Source organism: Telmatherina bonti (genome assembly GCF_933228915.1).
Source record: "Telmatherina bonti genome assembly, chromosome: 21".
Classification (NCBI taxonomy): Eukaryota; Metazoa; Chordata; class Actinopteri; order Atheriniformes; family Telmatherinidae; genus Telmatherina; species Telmatherina bonti.
The window spans coordinates 2,663,601-2,682,990 of record NC_136630.1 but is presented as its reverse complement, the minus strand read 5'-3'; the positions used below and the strand labels follow the sequence as shown (position 1 = coordinate 2,682,990).

Below are 19,390 nucleotides of genomic sequence, written 5' to 3'. Positions count from 1 at the left end.
ACGGGTCTGACGGAGGGACCGATCCCCTCCAGAACCAGAACCTCTACGGGTCCTGGAGACCCGCTCCTGTGTTGCTGCTCGGCCGAATTAGAACTTTTCTGGGTTTTATGACGACAAAATACAGAGAAAGATTTTTTTCATTTTTCAGTCTTCAGACTCAAATGTTGGAACCCAGATTCAGGTCCCAGAGTCCTTCTTCTACCAAGATCATACAGACAACAAAAGACCTCACTAAGACCAAGAAACTGGACCGCATCAGTCCAGTTCTTAGGGCTGCCTGTCCGTCGGAGGACAAACTTTAAAGTTCTGAATGATTAAGGACAAAAGTACATCAGAGACCACTTGACCCAGTAGGAACCTGATAGACCCCTCAGTTCATCTGGATCCGGTCTTTCATCAGTTCCAGAGTCAGAAGCTGAACTGGAGACACTGCATTCAGCTTCTATGCTCCACATGTCTGAAAGAAACTCCCAGACCAGCTGGACCATCTAGGTCTACGTCCTGCATGTCTGGGTGCAGGTCTACGTCCATCATGTCTGGGTGCAGGTCTACGTCCATCATGTCTGGATGCAGGTCTGCGTCCATCATGTCTGGATGCAGGTCTACGTCCTGCATGTCTGGGTGCAGGTCTACGTCCATCATGTCTGGGTGCAGGTCTACGTCCATCATGTCTGGATGCAGGTCTACGTCCTGCATGTCTGGGTGCAGGTCTACGTCCTGCATGTCTGGGTGCAGGTCTACGTCCATCATGTCTGGATGCAGGTCTACGTCCTGCATGTCTGGATGCAGGTCTACGTCCATCATGTCTGGATGCAGGTCTACGTCCATCATGTCTGGGTGCAGGTCTACGTCCTGCATGTCTGGGTGCAGGTCTACGTCCTGCATGTCTGGATGCAGGTCTACGTCCATCATGTCTGGATGCAGGTCTACGTCCTGCATGTCTGGGTGCAGGTCTACGTCCATCATGTCTGGGTGCAGGTCTATGTCCATCATGTCTGGATGCAGGTCTACGTCCATCATGTCTGGATGCAGGTCTACGTCCTGCATGTCTGGATGCAGGTCTACGTCCATCATGTCTGGATGCAGGTCTACGTCCATCATGTCTGGGTGCAGGTCTACGTCCTGCATGTCTGGATGCAGGTCTACGTCCTGCATGTCTGGGTGCAGGTCTACGTCCATCATGTCTGGGTGCAGGTCTACGTCCATCATGTCTGGATGCAGGTCTACGTCCATCGTGTCTGGATGCAGGTCTACGTCCTGCATGTCTGGATGCAGGTCTACGTCCTGCATGTCTGGATGCAGGTCTACGTCCTGCATGTCTGGATGCAGGTCTACGTCCTGCATGTCTGGGTGCAGGTCTACGTCCTGCATGTCTGGGTGCAGGTCTACGTCCATCGTGTCTGGATGCAGGTCTACGTCCATCGTGTCTGGATGCAGGTCTACGTCCATCGTGTCTGGATGCAGGTCTACGTCCTGCATGTCTGGATGCAGGTCTACGTCCTGCATGTCTGGATGCAGGTCTACGTCCTGCATGTCTGGATGCAGGTCTACGTCCATCATGTCTGGGTGCAGGTCTACGTCCTGCATGTCTGGATGCAGGTCTACGTCCATCGTGTCTGGATGCAGGTCTACGTCCATCGTGTCTGGATGCAGGTCTACGTCCATCGTGTCTGGATGCAGGTCTACGTCCATCGTGTCTGGATGCAGGTCTACGTCCATCGTGTCTGGATGCAGGTCTACGTCCATCGTGTCTGGGTGCAGGTCTACGTCCTGCATGTCTGGGTGCAGGTCTACGTCCTGCATGTCTGGGTGCAGGTCTACGTCCATCATGTCTGGGTGCAGGTCTACGTCCATCATGTCTGGATGCAGGTCTACGTCCATCATGTCTGGATGCAGGTCTACGTCCTGCATGTCTGGATGCAGGTCTACGTCCATCATGTCTGGATGCAGGTCTACGTCCTGCATGTCTGGATGCAGGTCTACGTCCATCATGTCTGGATGCAGGTCTACGTTCTGCATGTCTGGATGCAGGTCTATGTCCATCATGTCTGGATGCAGGTCTACGTCCTGCATGTCTGGGTCCAGGTCTACGTCCTGCATGTCTGGATGCAGGTCTACGTCCTGCATGTCTGGATGCAGGTCTACGTCCTGCATGTCTGGATGCAGGTCTACGTCCTGCATGTCTGGATGCAGGTCTACGTCCTGCATGTCTGGATGCAGGTCTACGTTCTGCATGTCTGGATGCAGGTCTACGTCCATCATGTCTGGATGCAGGTCTACGTTCTGCATGTCTGGATGCAGGTCTACGTTCTGCATGTCTGGATGCAGGTCTACGTTCTGCATGTCTGGATGCAGGTCTACGTTCTGCATGTCTGGATGCAGGTCTACGTCCATCATGTCTGGATGCAGGTCTACGTCCATCATGTCTGGGTGCAGGTCTACGTCCATCATGTCTGGATGCAGGTCTACGTCCTGCATGTCTGGATGCAGGTCTACGTCCATCGTGTCTGGATGCAGGTCTACGTCCTGCATGTCTGGATGCAGGTCTACGTCCTGCATGTCTGGATGCAGGTCTACGTCCTGCATGTCTGGATGCAGGTCTACGTCCTGCATGTCTGGATGCAGGTCTACGTTCTGCATGTCTGGATGCAGGTCTACGTTCTGCATGTCTGGATGCAGGTCTACGTTCTGCATGTCTGGATGCAGGTCTACGTCCATCATGTCTGGATGCAGGTCTACGTCCATCATGTCTGGGTGTAGGTCTACGTCCATCATGTCTGGATGCAGGTCTACGTCCATCATGTCTGGGTGCAGGTCTACGTCCTGCATGTCTGGATGCAGGTCTACGTCCATCATGTCTGGGTGCAGGTCTACGTCCTGCATGTCTGGGTGCAGGTCTACGTCCTGCATGTCTGGGTGCAGGTCTACGTCCTGCATGTCTGGGTGCAGGTCTACGTCCTGCATGTCTGGATGCAGGTCTACGTCCTGCATGTCTGGATGCAGGTCTACGTCCTGCATGTCTGGGTGCAGGTCTACGTCCAGCATGTCTGGATGCAGGTCTACGTCCATCATGTCTGGATGCAGGTCTACGTCCTGCATGTCTGGGTGCAGGTCTACGTCCATCATGTCTGGGTGCAGGTCTACGTCCTGCATGTCTGGGTGCAGGTCTACGTCCATTATGTCTGGGTGCAGGTCTACGTTCTGCATGTCTGGGTGCAGGTCTTCGTCCATCATGTCTGGGTGCAGGTCTACGTCCTGCATGTCTGGGTGCAGGTCTTCGTCCATCATGTCTGGGTGCAGGTCTACGTCCTGCATGTCTGGATGCAGGTCTACGTCCATCATGTCTGGGTGCAGGTCTACGTCCATCATGTCTGGATGCAGGTCTACGTCCTGCATGTCTGGATGCAGGTCTACGTCCATCATGTCTGGATGCAGGTCTACGTCCTGCATGTCTGGGTGCAGGTCTACGTCCATCATGTCTGGGTGCAGGTCTACGTCCTGCATGTCTGGGTGCAGGTCTACGTCCATCATGTCTGGGTGCAGGTCTACGTCCTGCATGTCTGGGTGCAGGTTTACGTCCATCATGTCTGGGTGCAGGTCTACGTCCATCATGTCTGGATGCAGGTCTACGTCCTGCATGTCTGGGTGCAGGTCTACGTCCATCATGTCTGGGTGCAGGTCTACGTCCTGCATGTCTGGGTGCAGGTCTACGTCCTGCATGTCTGGGTGCAGGTCTACGTCCATCATGTCTGGATGCAGGTCTACGTCCATCATGTCTGGATGCAGGTCTACGTCCTGCATGTCTGGATGCAGGTCTACGTCCATCATGTCTGGATGCAGGTCTACGTCCTGCATGTCTGGATGCAGGTCTACGTCCTGCATGTCTGGATGCAGGTCTACGTCCATCATGTCTGGATGCAGGTCTACGTTCTGCATGTCTGGATGCAGGTCTATGTCCATCATGTCTGGATGCAGGTCTACGTCCTGCATGTCTGGGTGCAGGTCTACGTCCATCATGTCTGGATGCAGGTCTACGTCCTGCATGTCTGGATGCAGGTCTACGTCCTGCATGTCTGGATGCAGGTCTACGTCCTGCATGTCTGGATGCAGGTCTACGTTCTGCATGTCTGGATGCAGGTCTACGTTCTGCATGTCTGGATGCAGGTCTACGTCCATCATGTCTGGATGCAGGTCTACGTTCTGCATGTCTGGATGCAGGTCTACGTTCTGCATGTCTGGATGCAGGTCTACGTCCATCATGTCTGGATGCAGGTCTACGTTCTGCATGTCTGGATGCAGGTCTACGTTCTGCATGTCTGGATGCAGGTCTACGTTCTGCATGTCTGGATGCAGGTCTACGTTCTGCATGTCTGGATGCAGGTCTACGTCCATCATGTCTGGATGCAGGTCTACGTCCATCATGTCTGGGTGCAGGTCTACGTCCATCATGTCTGGATGCAGGTCTACGTCCTGCATGTCTGGATGCAGGTCTACGTCCATCGTGTCTGGATGCAGGTCTACGTCCTGCATGTCTGGATGCAGGTCTACGTCCTGCATGTCTGGATGCAGGTCTACGTCCATCATGTCTGGGTGCAGGTCTACGTCCATCATGTCTGGATGCAGGTCTACGTCCATCATGTCTGGGTGCAGGTCTACGTCCTGCATGTCTGGATGCAGGTCTACGTCCATCATGTCTGGGTGCAGGTCTACGTCCTGCATGTCTGGGTGCAGGTCTACGTCCTGCATGTCTGGGTGCAGGTCTACGTCCTGCATGTCTGGGTGCAGGTCTACGTCCTGCATGTCTGGGTGCAGGTCTACGTCCTGCATGTCTGGGTGCAGGTCTACGTCCTGCATGTCTGGATGCAGGTCTACGTCCTGCATGTCTGGGTGCAGGTCTACGTCCATCATGTCTGGATGCAGGTCTATGTCCATCATGTCTGGATGCAGGTCTACGTCCTGCATGTCTGGATGCAGGTCTACGTCCATCGTGTCTGGATGCAGGTCTACGTCCATCATGTCTGGATGCAGGTCTACGTCCTGCATGTCTGGGTGCAGGTCTACGTCCATCGTGTCTGGGTGCAGGTCTACGTCCATCATGTCTGGATGCAGGTCTATGTCCATCATGTCTGGATGCAGGTCTACGTCCTGCATGTCTGGATGCAGGTCTACGTCCATCGTGTCTGGATGCAGGTCTACGTCCATCATGTCTGGATGCAGGTCTACGTCCTGCATGTCTGGGTGCAGGTCTACGTCCATCATGTCTGGATGCAGGTCTATGTCCATCATGTCTGGATGCAGGTCTACGTCCTGCATGTCTGGATGCAGGTCTACGTCCATCATGTCTGGATGCAGGTCTACGTCCATCGTGTCTGGATGCAGGTCTACGTCCTGCATGTCTGGATGCAGGTCTACGTCCATCATGTCTGGATGCAGGTCTACGTCCATCGTGTCTGGATGCAGGTCTACGTCCTGCATGTCTGGATGCAGGTCTACGTCCTGCATGTCTGGATGCAGGTCTACGTCCTGCATGTCTGGGTGCAGGTCTACGTCCATCATGTCTGGATGCAGGTCTACGTCCTGCATGTCTGGGTGCAGGTCTACGTCCATCATGTCTGGGTGCAGGTCTACGTCCTGCATGTCTGGGTGCAGGTCTACGTCCATTATGTCTGGGTGCAGGTCTACGTTCTGCATGTCTGGGTGCAGGTCTTCGTCCATCATGTCTGGGTGCAGGTCTACGTCCATCATGTCTGGATGCAGGTCTACGTCCTGCATGTCTGGATGCAGGTCTACGTCCATCATGTCTGGGTGCAGGTCTACGTCCATCATGTCTGGATGCAGGTCTACGTCCTGCATGTCTGGATGCAGGTCTACGTCCATCATGTCTGGATGCAGGTCTACGTCCTGCATGTCTGGGTGCAGGTCTACGTCCATCATGTCTGGGTGCAGGTCTACGTCCTGCATGTCTGGGTGCAGGTCTACGTCCATCATGTCTGGGTGCAGGTCTACGTCCTGCATGTCTGGGTGCAGGTTTACGTCCATCATGTCTGGGTGCAGGTCTACGTCCTGCATGTCCGGATGCAGGTCTACGTCCATCATGTCTGGGTGCAGGTCTACGTCCATCATGTCTGGATGCAGGTCTACGTCCTGCATGTCTGGATGCAGGTCTACGTCCTGCATGTCTGGATGCAGGTCTACGTCCATCATGTCTGGATGCAGGTCTACGTCCTGCATGTCTGGATGCAGGTCTACGTCCACCGTGTCTGGATGCAGGTCTACGTCCTGCATGTCTGGATGCAGGTCTACGTCCATCATGTCTGGGTGCAGGTCTACGTTCTGCATGTCTGGATGCAGGTCTACGTCCTGCATGTCTGGATGCAGGTCTACGTCCATCATGTCTGGATGCAGGTCTACGTCCTGCATGTCTGGATGCAGGTCTACGTCCTGCATGTCTGGATGCAGGTCTACGTCCTGCATGTCTGGATGCAGGTCTACGTCCATCATGTCTGGATGCAGGTCTACGTCCATCATGTCTGGGTGCAGGTCTACGTCCATCATGTCTGGATGCAGGTCTACGTCCATCATGTCTGGATGCAGGTCTACGTCCATCATGTCTGGATGCAGGTCTACGTCCATCATGTCTGGGTGCAGGTCTACGTCCATCATGTCTGGATGCAGGTCTACGTCCATCATGTCTGGATGCAGGTCTACGTCCTGCATGTCTGGATGCAGGACTACGTCCTGCATGTCTGGATGCAGGTCTACGTCCTGCATGTCTGGATGCAGGTCTACGTCCATCATGTCTGGGTGCAGGTCTACGTCCATCATGTCTGGATGCAGGTCTACGTCCTGCATGTCTGGATGCAGGTCTACGTCCTGCATGTCTGGATGCAGGTCTACGTCCTGCATGTCTGGATGCAGGTCTACGTCCTGCATGTCTGGGTGCAGGTCTACGTCCTGCATGTCTGGGTGCAGGTCTACGTCCATCATGTCTGGATGCAGGTCTACGTCCTGCATGTCTGGGTGCAGGTCTACGTCCATCATGTCTGGATGCAGGTCTACGTCCTGCATGTCTGGGTGCAGGTCTACGTCCTGCATGTCTGGGTGCAGGTCTACGTCCTGCATGTCTGGATGCAGGTCTACGTCCTGCATGTCTGGATGCAGGTCTACGTCCTGCATGTCTGGATGCAGGTCTACGTCCATCATGTCTGGGTGCAGGTCTACGTCCTGCATGTCTGGGTGCAGGTCTACGTCCTGCATGTCTGGGTGCAGGTCTACGTCCATCATGTCTGGGTGCAGGTCTACGTCCATCATGTCTGGGTGCAGGTCTACGTCCATCATGTCTGGATGCAGGTCTACGTCCATCATGTCTGGGTGCAGGTCTACGTCCTGCATGTCTGGATGCAGGTCTACGTCCTGCATGTCTGGGTGCAGGTCTACGTCCTGCATGTCTGGGTGCAGGTCTACGTCCATCATGTCTGGGTGCAGGTCTACGTCCATCATGTCTGGGTGCAGGTCTACTTACTGCATGTCTGGGTGCAGGTCTACGTCCATCATGTCTGGGTGCAGGTCTACTTACTGCATGTCTGGGTGCAGGTCTACTTACTGCATGTCTGGGTGCAGGTCTACGTCCATCATGTCTGGGTGCAGGTCTACGTCCATCATGTCTGGATGCAGGTCTACGTCCATCATGTCTGGATGCAGGTCTACGTCCTGCATGTCTGGGTGCAGGTCTATGTCCTGCATGTCTGGATGCAGGTCTATGTCCATCGTGTCTGGATGCAGGTCTATGTCCATCGTGTCTGGGTGCAGGTCTACGTCCATCATGTCTGGATGCAGGTCTACGTCCATCATGTCTGGGTGCAGGTCTACGTCCATCATGTCTGGGTGCAGGTCTACGTCCATCATGTCTGGATGCAGGTCTACGTCCTGCATGTCTGGATGCAGGTCTACGTCCATCATGTCTGGATGCAGGTCTACGTCCATCATGTCTGGATGCAGGTCTACGTCCTGCATGTCTGGATGCAGGTCTACGTCCATCATGTCTGGATGCAGGTCTACGTCCATCATGTCTGGGTGCAGGTCTACTTACTGCATGTCTGGGAGAACAGGTCTACTTACTGCATGTCTGGGAGAACAGGTCTACGTACTTCTGGGAGAACAGGTCTACGTACTTCTGGGAGAACAGGTCTACGTACTTCTGGGAGAACAGGTCTCGGTAGGGGCTGCCGTGCTGCATGGCGATGCCGTAGCCTTTGCTGCTCATGGTGTTTCCAGACACGGTGATGGTGCAGTCGTCGTCGGTCAGCGCGGCGTATTCCAGCACCGCCATGTCCCACAGGAAGGCGTAGGGGCTCTTCTTCGCCTGCAGACACGGGAACCGTTACACCACCACATTCTCTGGGTTTCTATGGAAACCAGCTTGAATAAGATTCATCCTGATGTAAAACTACCAAGCAGAGCCTGAATCTGGGATAATCGTCCCACAACAAGCTGCTCGTCTTCCAGCCGTATTTCCTGCAGGTCAGCAGTAAATAGAAACTTCCAGATGAAAATGTTCCTCTAGCAGAACGTTCAGGTCAACGGGACACATTGACTACGTTTCAGCTCAGTAGAGGATGAAGACGACCTCTCCCAGAAGCTGCAAATATCCAGATCTTTGTCTTAAACCTCTCAGCCAGCTTCATCCCAGATCAAATGGACCAAAAACTGGAGTAATTAACATTTCATTTAACACACCTGGTCCGACTTGATTGGCTGCTGGATCCATCATGTCAGCCAGGCGTGTTGGAGCAGGGACACATGGAAACCTGCAGGATGGTGGCCCTCGAGGACCAAACTCAGACACCACGGCCCTCAATGAATAATAAAACCAGTGGTGTAGTGGTCCCCAAGACGAGGTAAACTCTTCTGCTTTTGCTGTTTTGTTTTAAAACGAGAGAAAAAAGTCGCCCAGAAAACTAAACCAACACTGGGACAGACTGGCTCATAGACATTCATACATAGATTTTTATTATGTCTATGTTCAGACTAACATTGATGCCGCTGACTGCACCAGTATGGCGTACTGGAAACGTTAGCTGGAAACCTAGCCTCCATGTGGAGGGATTGTAAAAGCAGCTTTACTGGCTTTAGAAGTGGATTTACTCCATGCTGACTGAGAAGGTGGTAAAACTGAGAATACCTGTGTACACCCTGGACTACACCACCGATGTTCCCAACCTTTACTAGATCAGTGATTAAACCTTCTAAACCTTTCATGGAAAATAACACATTTTCTTGTATTTTTCACACAAACAGCGACATTAAAGGGTTCCTATGATGGTATTTGGAGTTTTCTGAGCTTTCTACAGTGTTACAGTGTTGAATCCTCATCAGACATGTGAACGACAGTTTTTTATCACCTAAACGCATGTTTGAGTTTGAGTTTGAGTTCCAGCACGCTCTCCATTCGGTTTCCATGGCAACGAAAAACGCGTGGTTTTAGAGAGTTTTTTCTACGTGGAAATCCTTGTGACGTCCCGGGGGATAAGGTTGGGTGATTGGTTACCTTCTACTGGTTAACAAGGGCATGTACAAATACATCAGGCGGGTGGAAAACGTGGGATAAAGTTATTTCCAACGATGGCTGGTGAGTTTACCAAAGAGAGACATCCTGCTGCATTCGTTGCTGTGGGTTGCTGTTTTCCACTTCGTTTTCAGGCTCTGATTCAGGTTCCAACATGTAGGGCTGTATGCTATGTGTTGACATTGTAGTTTGTGTTTTTATTGAGTTCATATGAGCCTAATCCTTCTGTTTATGAGATGTTACAATGACGGTGAAAGCAGGTGCGGTGCGCGCTCCCGATGTAGTGCAGTGGCGGGAGGCGGGGCTTAATGCGGAAGAGTCTCAATCCACTCGTTTTGCCCGCAGGCTGATCTGACAGCCTACGGAGAGGGTCGGTCTGAAGTAAATAAAGCCATTTGTGACAATAACTCCATCAATCCCAGCCCTTCTGGTCTCAGGAATAAACATAAATTAGCCTGAAATGCACAGAATAATTCCAGTTTAAATTAACGTTTAAAAGGTGAAAATAATTTGGATGATTGCATATTTGGTGCTTTTGATGAGAAATGAAGCTGACGGAGAGAAGCAGATTAATGTGTGATGTTCTTAGAAAAGGTTTTGGAGGAGCGAGCCATGAAGGAGTCCACGCCGAGTCGGCGGGAACGTCCTCGTCAGTCGGAGTTTTACTTGTCTGTACTGAGGTGGATTTTTCTGAATGTTCACATCTGACGGTGTGTTGAACGCTTGACGCTGCTCACTAAACCGTCACGTTTGTGTCCAACTCTGGCTTTAATAAATAAAGTTAGAGAACGTCGTCGTAGGGCGGTGATGGTCACTGTTAATGCAACAAGAGCCGTGCTCAGCAGAGAGCCGCCAACACCAGAAGAAGAAAACCTGAGCTTTGCGCCGCAGCGCCTCCTGCCTGCCACCCTCAGACTGCAGCTCACACCGAGTCCTTTTCAACGAAACTTCAAGTTTCTAAACACACCAACCTTTCGTATTCCCTCTGATGGGCTGGAGACGGAGTAGTCCATGCCGTTGCTCTTGCTGACGGTCCTCCACAGCTCTGCGTAGGTGCTGTCCTGCTCCAGAGGGTTGGTGCCTTTGTTCCTGAAGTAGTCGTAGACGGCCGAGTCCCTCACCGTGCCGTAGTCCACATCCATCTGCCGCGCCAAGTCCTGGAAAGACCTGCAGGACAGAAAAGCACCAGACATCTGCTCCGTCATGTGCATGGAAACGTAAACTCTGCCCCCTAGTGGCGAGGACATGTGAAGACGCCGACCGGTGGGGAAAAAGGTGACTGTGAGGAATATTTCACACGTTGTCACGTAGACATCCATGTGTGTTTCTGCCAGCTGGAGGGAAGGCAACCACTTCACCTGCAACCCGTTTCAGCGCGGCTGAATGTCAGTAAGTCCAACGTCTCACACTCCGAGGACTCCACCGAGGATCCGCTGATGGAAATGTCAACTTGGGCGACAGGACGTGCAGATGGGAAACCAGAGATAACAGCTGATAAACGAGGTGTCAGAAGGGAAGTCGAGCGTTCAAGCCTGAGAAGAAACATCCGAGTCTGTGTCCGTCTCCCAGATTCAGCTCTCACCTGCTGAACATCCAGACTGTCGGTTTATGAGCTTCAGTCCTACTTTCTTCTCTTATGTAGCAAATTGCAGTAAATCTCAGCTGCTTGTTTTTATTGGTTTTATTTTCTGTTTTCTCTGGATTGTTTGTTTGGTTAAATGTGCTTTATAAAGCTTCTGGGATGGAAGATGAGGAAATGTTCTGCTAAATCAGTTTAATGTTATAAAAACAGGAATGAGGAGTAAAACAGCGTGAAAAGGCCTGGCAGCTCTCATCAGGAAGTTTTATCCGTTGTTGTTTATTCAGTTCGCAGTTTTCCGTTTCGCTCTGCTTCTCTAATTGACTCCATGTCACTGAAGATGAAATAAGTCATCCAATCAGGAAGCGACGCCCCGTAATTACACCTCTAATTGTGTGTCTGTGAAGAAAGGTTTTCCAGAGTCTGCTGAGCTGCATGTTGCACATTATTGTTCATCAGTTAATTGTGTTGGAGACCAGCTCTGCTCGCCACTAATGGCTGCAACACTTCCTTTCATACCACGGTTGCCATGGAAACAACCAGATACGTAAAAAAGCTTCGGACTTCCTGATTCAGGTCTCGTCTTGTGGGATCTGAGCGAATGGTGGTTTTTCTGTCTCTGGAGGGTAAATAGACAACAGAAATCTGCTTCTAACCAGCGCTGCTCTCAGCTTTTTAAGACAAACTCGTGTCTGGAAATGTTTCTGGAACTTTTCATAAAATCTAATATGAAAGAAGAACTAATGAGGCAAACGTGTGAATCCCTTCTGAAAGGCGGATGAAGAGGAACCATGACGACTCCAGCGGAGCTCAGATCAGGGTGGAGGAAGCGAGGCTTGCTGGGGTTTGTGTTAACCTGACTGGGCAGCAGATCGGCTGCATGGACCATCGATCTGTGATAAAACTGTCTAAGAACTGCGTGGAGCCACAGAGGTTATCTAAAGGTGACACCGTGAGCTTTAAAGTGACGCTCGGGAAGTTTGTGGTGCTCCTGCTGTGTCATTTATCAGGCGGCGGCTCGTCCAGAAGAACCTGGAAGGTTTTAAGCAGGCGGGGCGGGGGGGAGATCACAGTGTGAATATTCCTCAGGTTTAATTCCATAACAACAGCAGTGTGTTGCTGCTGTTCAGACATTTTCAGTTTATCTTCTGACAGGTGCTCCTGATGCTCGTCTGCTTTGTTTTCTTACAGAAACTGGATGATGTTTTACAGGTGCAGCAGCTGGTAATTCTACTTTTCCCTCCTCTTTCAGGGAGTTTGTCCGTGTTCATCTATCTGTTAACTTTCCAACTGGATTATTTTTTCCTGAGAACGGTCCGACTTCGAGACCTTTACATTTCCGGAGCGATCTGAAGGAAAGGTGGCTGGGATTTACCTGCTATTAGCCACGCGTCTGGTTTTAGATCCCCATTTTTGTGTGTAAACCACATAAACACACAACAGATTAGAAACAGATTAAAACATGCCGGCTTGAGTCTCAGAAGAAATATTTGTTCATATCTATGCAGCTTTTTCCCGAAGAAAAACCGTTTGCTACAGCAGAGTCATATATAACCATCACATCATCCCCTCATCATGTTAGCGTCATCATGTTAGCTTCATCATGTTAGCTTCATCATGTTAACTTCATCGTGTTAGTCTCAGCATGTTAGCTTCATTATGTTAGCCTCATCATGTTAGCCTCATCATGTTAGCTTCATCATGTTAGCCTCATCATGTTATCCTCAGCATGTTAGCTTCATTATGTTAGCTTCATCATGTTAACTTCATCGTGTTAGTCTCAGCATGTTAGCTTCATTATGTTAGCCTCATCATGTTAGCCTCATCATGTTAGCCTCATCATGTTATCCTCAGCATGTTAGCTTCATTATGTTAGCCTCATCATGTTAGCCTCAGCATGTTAGCTTCATCATGTTAGCTTCATCATGTTAGCTTCATCATGTTAGCCTCATCATGTTAGCTTCATCATATTAGCCTCATCATGTTAGCTTCATCATGTCAGCCTCATCATGTTATCTTCATCATGTCAGCCTCATCAAGTTAGCTTCATCATGTTAGCTTCATCATGTTATCCTCAGCATGTTAGCTTCATAATGTTAGCTTCATCATGTTAGCCTCATCATGTTAGCTTCATCATGTTAGCCTCATCATGTTAGCTTCATCATGTCAGCCTCATCATGTTATCTTCATCATGTCAGCCTCATCATGTTAGCTTCATCATGTTAGCCTAATCATGTTAGCCTCATCTTGTTAGCCTCATCATTTTAGCCTCATTATGTTAGCTTCATCATGTTAGCTTCATCATGTTAGTCTCAGCATGTTAGCTTCATCATGTTAGCCTCATCATGTTAGCTTCATCATGTTATCCTCAGCATGTTAGCTTCATTATGTTAGCTTCATCATGTTAGCCTCATCATGTTAGCCTCATCATGTTAGCCTCAGCATGTTAGCTTCATCATGTTATCCTCAGCATGTTAGCTTCATTATGTTAGCTTCATCATGTTAGCCTCATCATGTTAGCCTCATCATGTTAGCCTCATCATGTTAGCTTCATCATGTTAGCCTCATCATGTTAGCCTCATCATGTCAGCCTCATCATGTCAGCCTCATCCTGTTATCTTCATCATGTCAGCCTCATCATGTTAGCTTCATCATGTTAGCCTAATCATGTTAGCCTCATCTTGTTAGCCTCATCATGTTAGCCTCATCATGTTAGCTTCATCATGTTAGCCTCATCATGTTAGCTTCATCAGGTTAGCCTCATCATGTTAGCTTCAGCATGTTAGCTTCATTATGTTAGCTTCATTATGTTAGCCTCATCATGTTAGCCTCAGCATGTTAGCGCTGTAGGGTGAGGGGTTGTATATGTGCAGCAAACATCTATTCCTGCTTTCACAGTAAATAAAGGCATTTGCCTCTCACTTTCATGACAGTCTACCAGCAGGTCATGGACAGTGTAACATACGTGTCCCATTACACCGACGATAACGCTCTGTTTGACACAACACAACCTAAACCTAACCCAGATATCTTTCAGGGTTTACAGCTGCAGATGTTTCAGATCAACAATCGGATTATCGATCGGATCATCCATAAATAATCCTGCAAGCTCTCTTCTTGCAGCAGATTCTTCTTGTTTTGCTTCATGAAACGCTGCAGAAATAATGATTCTCTATATGTCTGCTGTAGGATCAGCCCCGACGAGGATTTATCTGTTTGGAAAGTTGAAATAGCATGCTACAGAAAGGTAGCTGTAGCTACAGAACGGTAGGTCCAGATCCACCCGGTGCCAGAGTAGCCATGTGGCCCCCTGAGTCCACATGGATCCTGTTCCAGAGTGATGGAGGATCAGGGTAAGAGGAGATACATGTCTCGTGTTGCTTTACCAGCCTGTGGAGGCAGACTAGCATCTGGGTTTGCTGCAGTTGATAAGGTCCAGGTCCAGGTCCAGGTCCAGCTCAAGGTCCAGGTTCGGGTCCAGGTCCGGGTCCAGGTCAAGGTCCAGGCAGTTCAGATTATTCCGTCGTCCTCCAGGACTCATGGGGCTCTGATGGTGATAGATGCCTTCTCAGTCCGATGCCCTGAGAAGGCTTGGCGAAGGGTTCGGCTTCCATCCTTCCACTTTCTACTGCCGATAATAGATGTCCATCTCCTCCAGTCCATCTGGATGTGGAGGAGCATCTGTCCTCCCCTGATCTCCTCCTGGACGACAAGCTCTTATCTCCAAGGCAGAGTCCAGACTCCCTGAGAAGGAAGCGCTTGGCATCGTTGGGGGAAAGAACGGAGCTCCACCAGTAAATCAGGCTGTGGCCTTGTGCTTCTGCTACTTCTTCACCAGGACCTCCATCATCAAATGTTAATGCAACACTGGATGGAAATAAATGTGCCGATGTTGCAGAAGCGAATCGAGATAGCGGTGGTCTGTGTGCGCTCACTTTCCTGACCAACAAACAGGTGAAGATGACAGGAAGATGGAGGGCTGGTGGCAGAAGTGATGAGAAGAGATGCAACATTGCTGTGAAGTTGTTCAATGCAAATAAAGCCAAAGAGAACTGAAACCGTTGGAAAGGATGAGGCAGAAGCAGGTAAAGCAAAGTCCACCATCTGGGATCAGACTGAGATACGACTTCATCAGAGTGGAGTCTCTAAAACCAGAACACTATAAACTCCTTTTCTCTAAACTCCACTCGGCACCGAGCCGACCTCGGAGATCATAAAAGCTGAAAGAAGCTCCTCATTTACTGTCCGACGGTCGCCAAGCTGCTGCTTTACGGTCTGCGTGTCCCCAACGCGGCTTCAGACGTCTCCTGGAGACATCCGTTGTCCCCAATGCGGCTTCAGACGTCTCCTGGAGACATTCGTTGTCCCCAACGCGGCTTCAGACGTCTCCTGGAGACATTCGTTGTCCCCAACGCGGCTTCAGACGTCTCCTGGAGACATCCGTTGTCCCCAACGCGGCTTCAGACGTCTCCTGGAGACATCCATTGTCCCCAACGCAGCTTCAGACGTCTCCTGGAGACATCAGTTGTCCCCAACGCGGCTTCAGACGTCTCCTGGAGACATCCGTTGTCCCCAACGCGGCTTCAGACGTCTCCTGGAGACATCCGTTGTCCCCAACGCGGCTTCAGACGTCTCCTGGAGACATCCGTTGTCCCCAACGCGGCTTCAGACGTCTCCTGGAGACATTCGTTGTCCCCAACGCGGCTTCAGACGTCTCCTGGAGACATTCGTTGTCCCCAACGCGGCTTCAGACGTCTCCTGGAGACATCCGTTGTCCCCAACGCGGCTTCAGACGTCTCCTGGAGACATCCGTTGTCCCCAACGCAGCTTCAGACGTCTCCTGGAGACATTCGTTGTCCCCAACGCGGCTTCAGACGTCTCCTGGAGACATCCGTTGTCCCCAACGCGGCTTCAGACGTCTCCTGGAGACATCCGTTGTCCCCAACGCGGCTTCAGACGTCTCCTGGAGACATCAGTTGTCCCCAATGCGGCTTCAGACGTCTCCTGGAGACATCAGTTGTCCCCAACGCGGCTTCAGACGTCTCCTGGAGACATCCGTTGTCCCCAACGCGGCTTCAGACGTCTCCTGGAGACATCAGTTGTCCCCAACGAAGTCTTCAGACTTCTCCTGGAGACATCCGTTGTCCCCAATGCGGCTTCAGACGTCTCCTGGAGACATCAGTTGTCCCCAACGCGGCTTCAGACGTCTCCTGGAGACATCCGTTGTCCCTAACGCGGCTTCAGACGTCTCCTGGAGACATCAGTTGTCCCCAACGCGACTTCAGACGTCTCCTGGAGACATCAGTTGTCCCCAACGCGGCTTCAGACGTCTCCTGGAGACATCCGTTGTCCCCAACGCGGCTTCAGACGTCTCCTGGAGACATCAGTTGTCCCCAACGCGGCTTCAGACGTCTCCTGGAGACATCCGTTGTCCCCAACGCGGCTTCAGACGTCTCCTGGAGACATCAGTTGTCCCCAACGCGGCTTCAGACGTCTCCTGGAGACATCCGTTGTCCCCAACGCGGCTTCAGACGTCTCCTGGAGACATCCGTTTTCTTTTTCCCTCATGGGATTTCATTCATTTCAGTCTGACTTACAGTTTACAGATTTACATTTACAGTTCCATCTGGTGGAAAAGTCGGCTCTGGCTGATGTTTCTCCAGACGTGGCTTTGATGAAGACCTGAAGACGTCAGTTCGGAGCTTGGGGGTCAACGTAACGGGACATTCAGCATGACTTGGATGAACGGTAACGTTTCCTTTCAGAGTCTTCATGGTCGTTGACAGGCGAACGAGTTCGTGAATTGAACACACGTGATCACATGACCAAAACAACTCATGCCTCCTTACATCCAGATGGTATGGACCATTTTCCCCTCGTATCTCCGATGTCTTTGTATGGATGGGTTTATGCTAGTTTTGTGAAGCTTTGTCTCTTTTTTACATTCCTTTCCAGCTGCAGGAGCTCCACCAAGACGCTGACGTTAATATAAGATACCAGACCACGTCAGAAATCCCATGATGCACTGGGTTCCTGCTCTTCTTCAGGTCTCTAATGAGACTTCAGGCTTAAGCACCGATGGTGGCAACATTTCAGACCTGGTACGACTGGACCCACCTGGACATCTGACTGAAAAACTGGACCAGACTTCTGGTTCTGAACTGGTCTGAGTCGGACTTCTAGTTCTGAACTGGTCTGAGTCGGACTTCTGGTTCTGAACTGGTCTGAGTCGGACTTCTGGTTCTGAACTGGTCTGAGTCTGAGACAACCTGTGGAGTTCCACAAGGCTCCGTTCTGGGACCCAGAACAGACTCCCATGCGCTCAGCTGATGAAGAATAACTTCATACGTTACCATAGTTGCTAACACACACCTACATATCTCACCGGGAGACTAACTGATCCAAACTGATCAGATGTATTGATCAGGTGGAAGATTGGAAGTTCCAGAACTTCCACCAGTTAAATAAAACTGAAATGATAGTTTTAGTCGAAGTTTAAAAATAATTTATGTTATACACACACACACACACACACACACACACACACACACACACACACACGGTCCACGGTCCGTGTGTGTGTGTGTTCATCTTACCGTATAGCGTGATCCATGCGGGACACAGTGAGGTACGCAGCCAAGTTGGCCGTGTACGATGAACACACGATGAGCGTGAAGAGCCACCAGCTGCCCATGACGATCCTCAGAGCCACCGAGCCAACCGTGCTGTCTCCCCCTGAACACACACACACAGTTTCAGGTGACTCCCAGGTCGGTGGACACGCGGCAGGACTCGAACCTGTGGCCCCTCAGCTACAGGAGGCTCCTGATGATAAAGAAGTCTAATCACAGCCCATTAGGGCTGAAAGGTTTCCACGGCAACTTGCCAGACCATAATAAATACAGCTGGAAGCCTCTGCTGGAATGTGTGTGTTCTGACTGCGTACGTTAGAGTGTGTGTGTGTGTGTGTGTGTGTATGTGTTTGCGTGTGTGTGTGTGCCTGCGTGCCTGCGTGCGTGTGTGTGTGTGTGTGTTTGTGTGTGTGTGTGTGTGTGTATGTGTTTGCGTGTGTGTGTGTGTGTGTGTGCCTGCGTGCCTGTGTGTGTGTGTGTGTGTGTGTTTGTGTGTGTGTGTGTGCCTGCGTGCGTGTGCGTGTGTGTGTGTGTGCGTGTGTGTGTGCGCGCGCGTGCGTGTGTGTGCATGTGTGCCTGACTCTGAACATTTTTAGAAGGCTGTCCTGCGTGTCAGAGTGTCTGAAACTCACCTTGCTGAACAAACGCTCCGTAAACGATCCAGATGGCGCTGTGCAGCGTGCCGGACCCGACTCCGTTTGCCGGCTGGCCCGGTACGGCGGGATGGCAGGAGGAGGAGCGGAGGGCCTGCAGCCTGTTGAGGAGGAAGATGAGGACTCCCACCACCGGGATGGCGGCGGCGATGCACAACCACACCGCCAGGTCAAAGGGGGCAAACAGGGAGAAGATGTTGATCTTCTCTTCGGGTTTTCTCAGCAGGATGCCCACGCTGTAGTCCAGGTAACGCTTGCTGAAGTCCACCACGTTTTCTCGCTCCGGCGTGATGGTGATGGCCGACACCGCCAGGTCAGCTCGCTGCAGGAAGACATGTTTTCAGGTGTTTCAGTCACATGATGTTGGCGTGTGGCGTGTTGGGCTTCCTACCTTGTTGATGAGGTCGCCGATCATGCCGTTCCACGATCCGTTGGGAAGCTGAGAGCCGTATTTACTGTCCAACACCTGAGCATGAAAACATGACAAGAATTCAGTCTGTTTCCCAAATCTAAAACCGAACCTGGAAAAGTGAAGACAGTATTAATAAAGCCACGCGAGGCGATCTGATGGTGAGACCTGAACCGGTAAGCCAGCAGCTCTGATCCAGATTCCTTCTCACAGTCTGAGCCACCAAACCAAGACTAGACAATACAGCAACAGCTGACGTGGCTTTTTTAAGGAAATAAAACTTCAGGTAAAGAAACACCTAAAAATAAAAATAGATCAGAATAAAATGATCATTTTAATGAATAAATAAAATAAAATATCTGACAAAAGCTATAAGAATATGATAATAAAAAAACTGATGGAATTTCTAACATCTGAAATATGTCTCATCTGCTTATTTTAGCCCCAAAATCTGATTATTTAAGAGCAAACTAGAAAAGCTCTAAAAAGGCTAATTTTCCAGCAGATGTTCTGGTCCCACATCCATCTTATATGGATCCATGATCAGATTCC

General features: G+C 50.7%; 1 protein-coding gene across 1 annotated transcript in view; it reads right to left on the bottom strand.

Moving 5' to 3' along the window:
• The window catches only part of LOC306771819 (glutamate receptor ionotropic, delta-1-like), a gene marked incomplete at both ends in the record, with an annotated part of 685,025 nt that overhangs the window by 54,546 nt on the left and 611,089 nt on the right, over nucleotides 1–19,390 (bottom strand). The window contains 5 exons of the mRNA XM_079261138.1: nucleotides 8,196–8,362; nucleotides 10,537–10,732; nucleotides 17,741–17,879; nucleotides 18,409–18,751; nucleotides 18,821–18,895. Coding sequence (XP_079117264.1) covers nucleotides 8,196–8,362; nucleotides 10,537–10,732; nucleotides 17,741–17,879; nucleotides 18,409–18,751; nucleotides 18,821–18,895 — 920 coding nt within the window. The remainder of the gene's footprint in view (nucleotides 1–8,195; nucleotides 8,363–10,536; nucleotides 10,733–17,740; nucleotides 17,880–18,408; nucleotides 18,752–18,820; nucleotides 18,896–19,390) is intronic.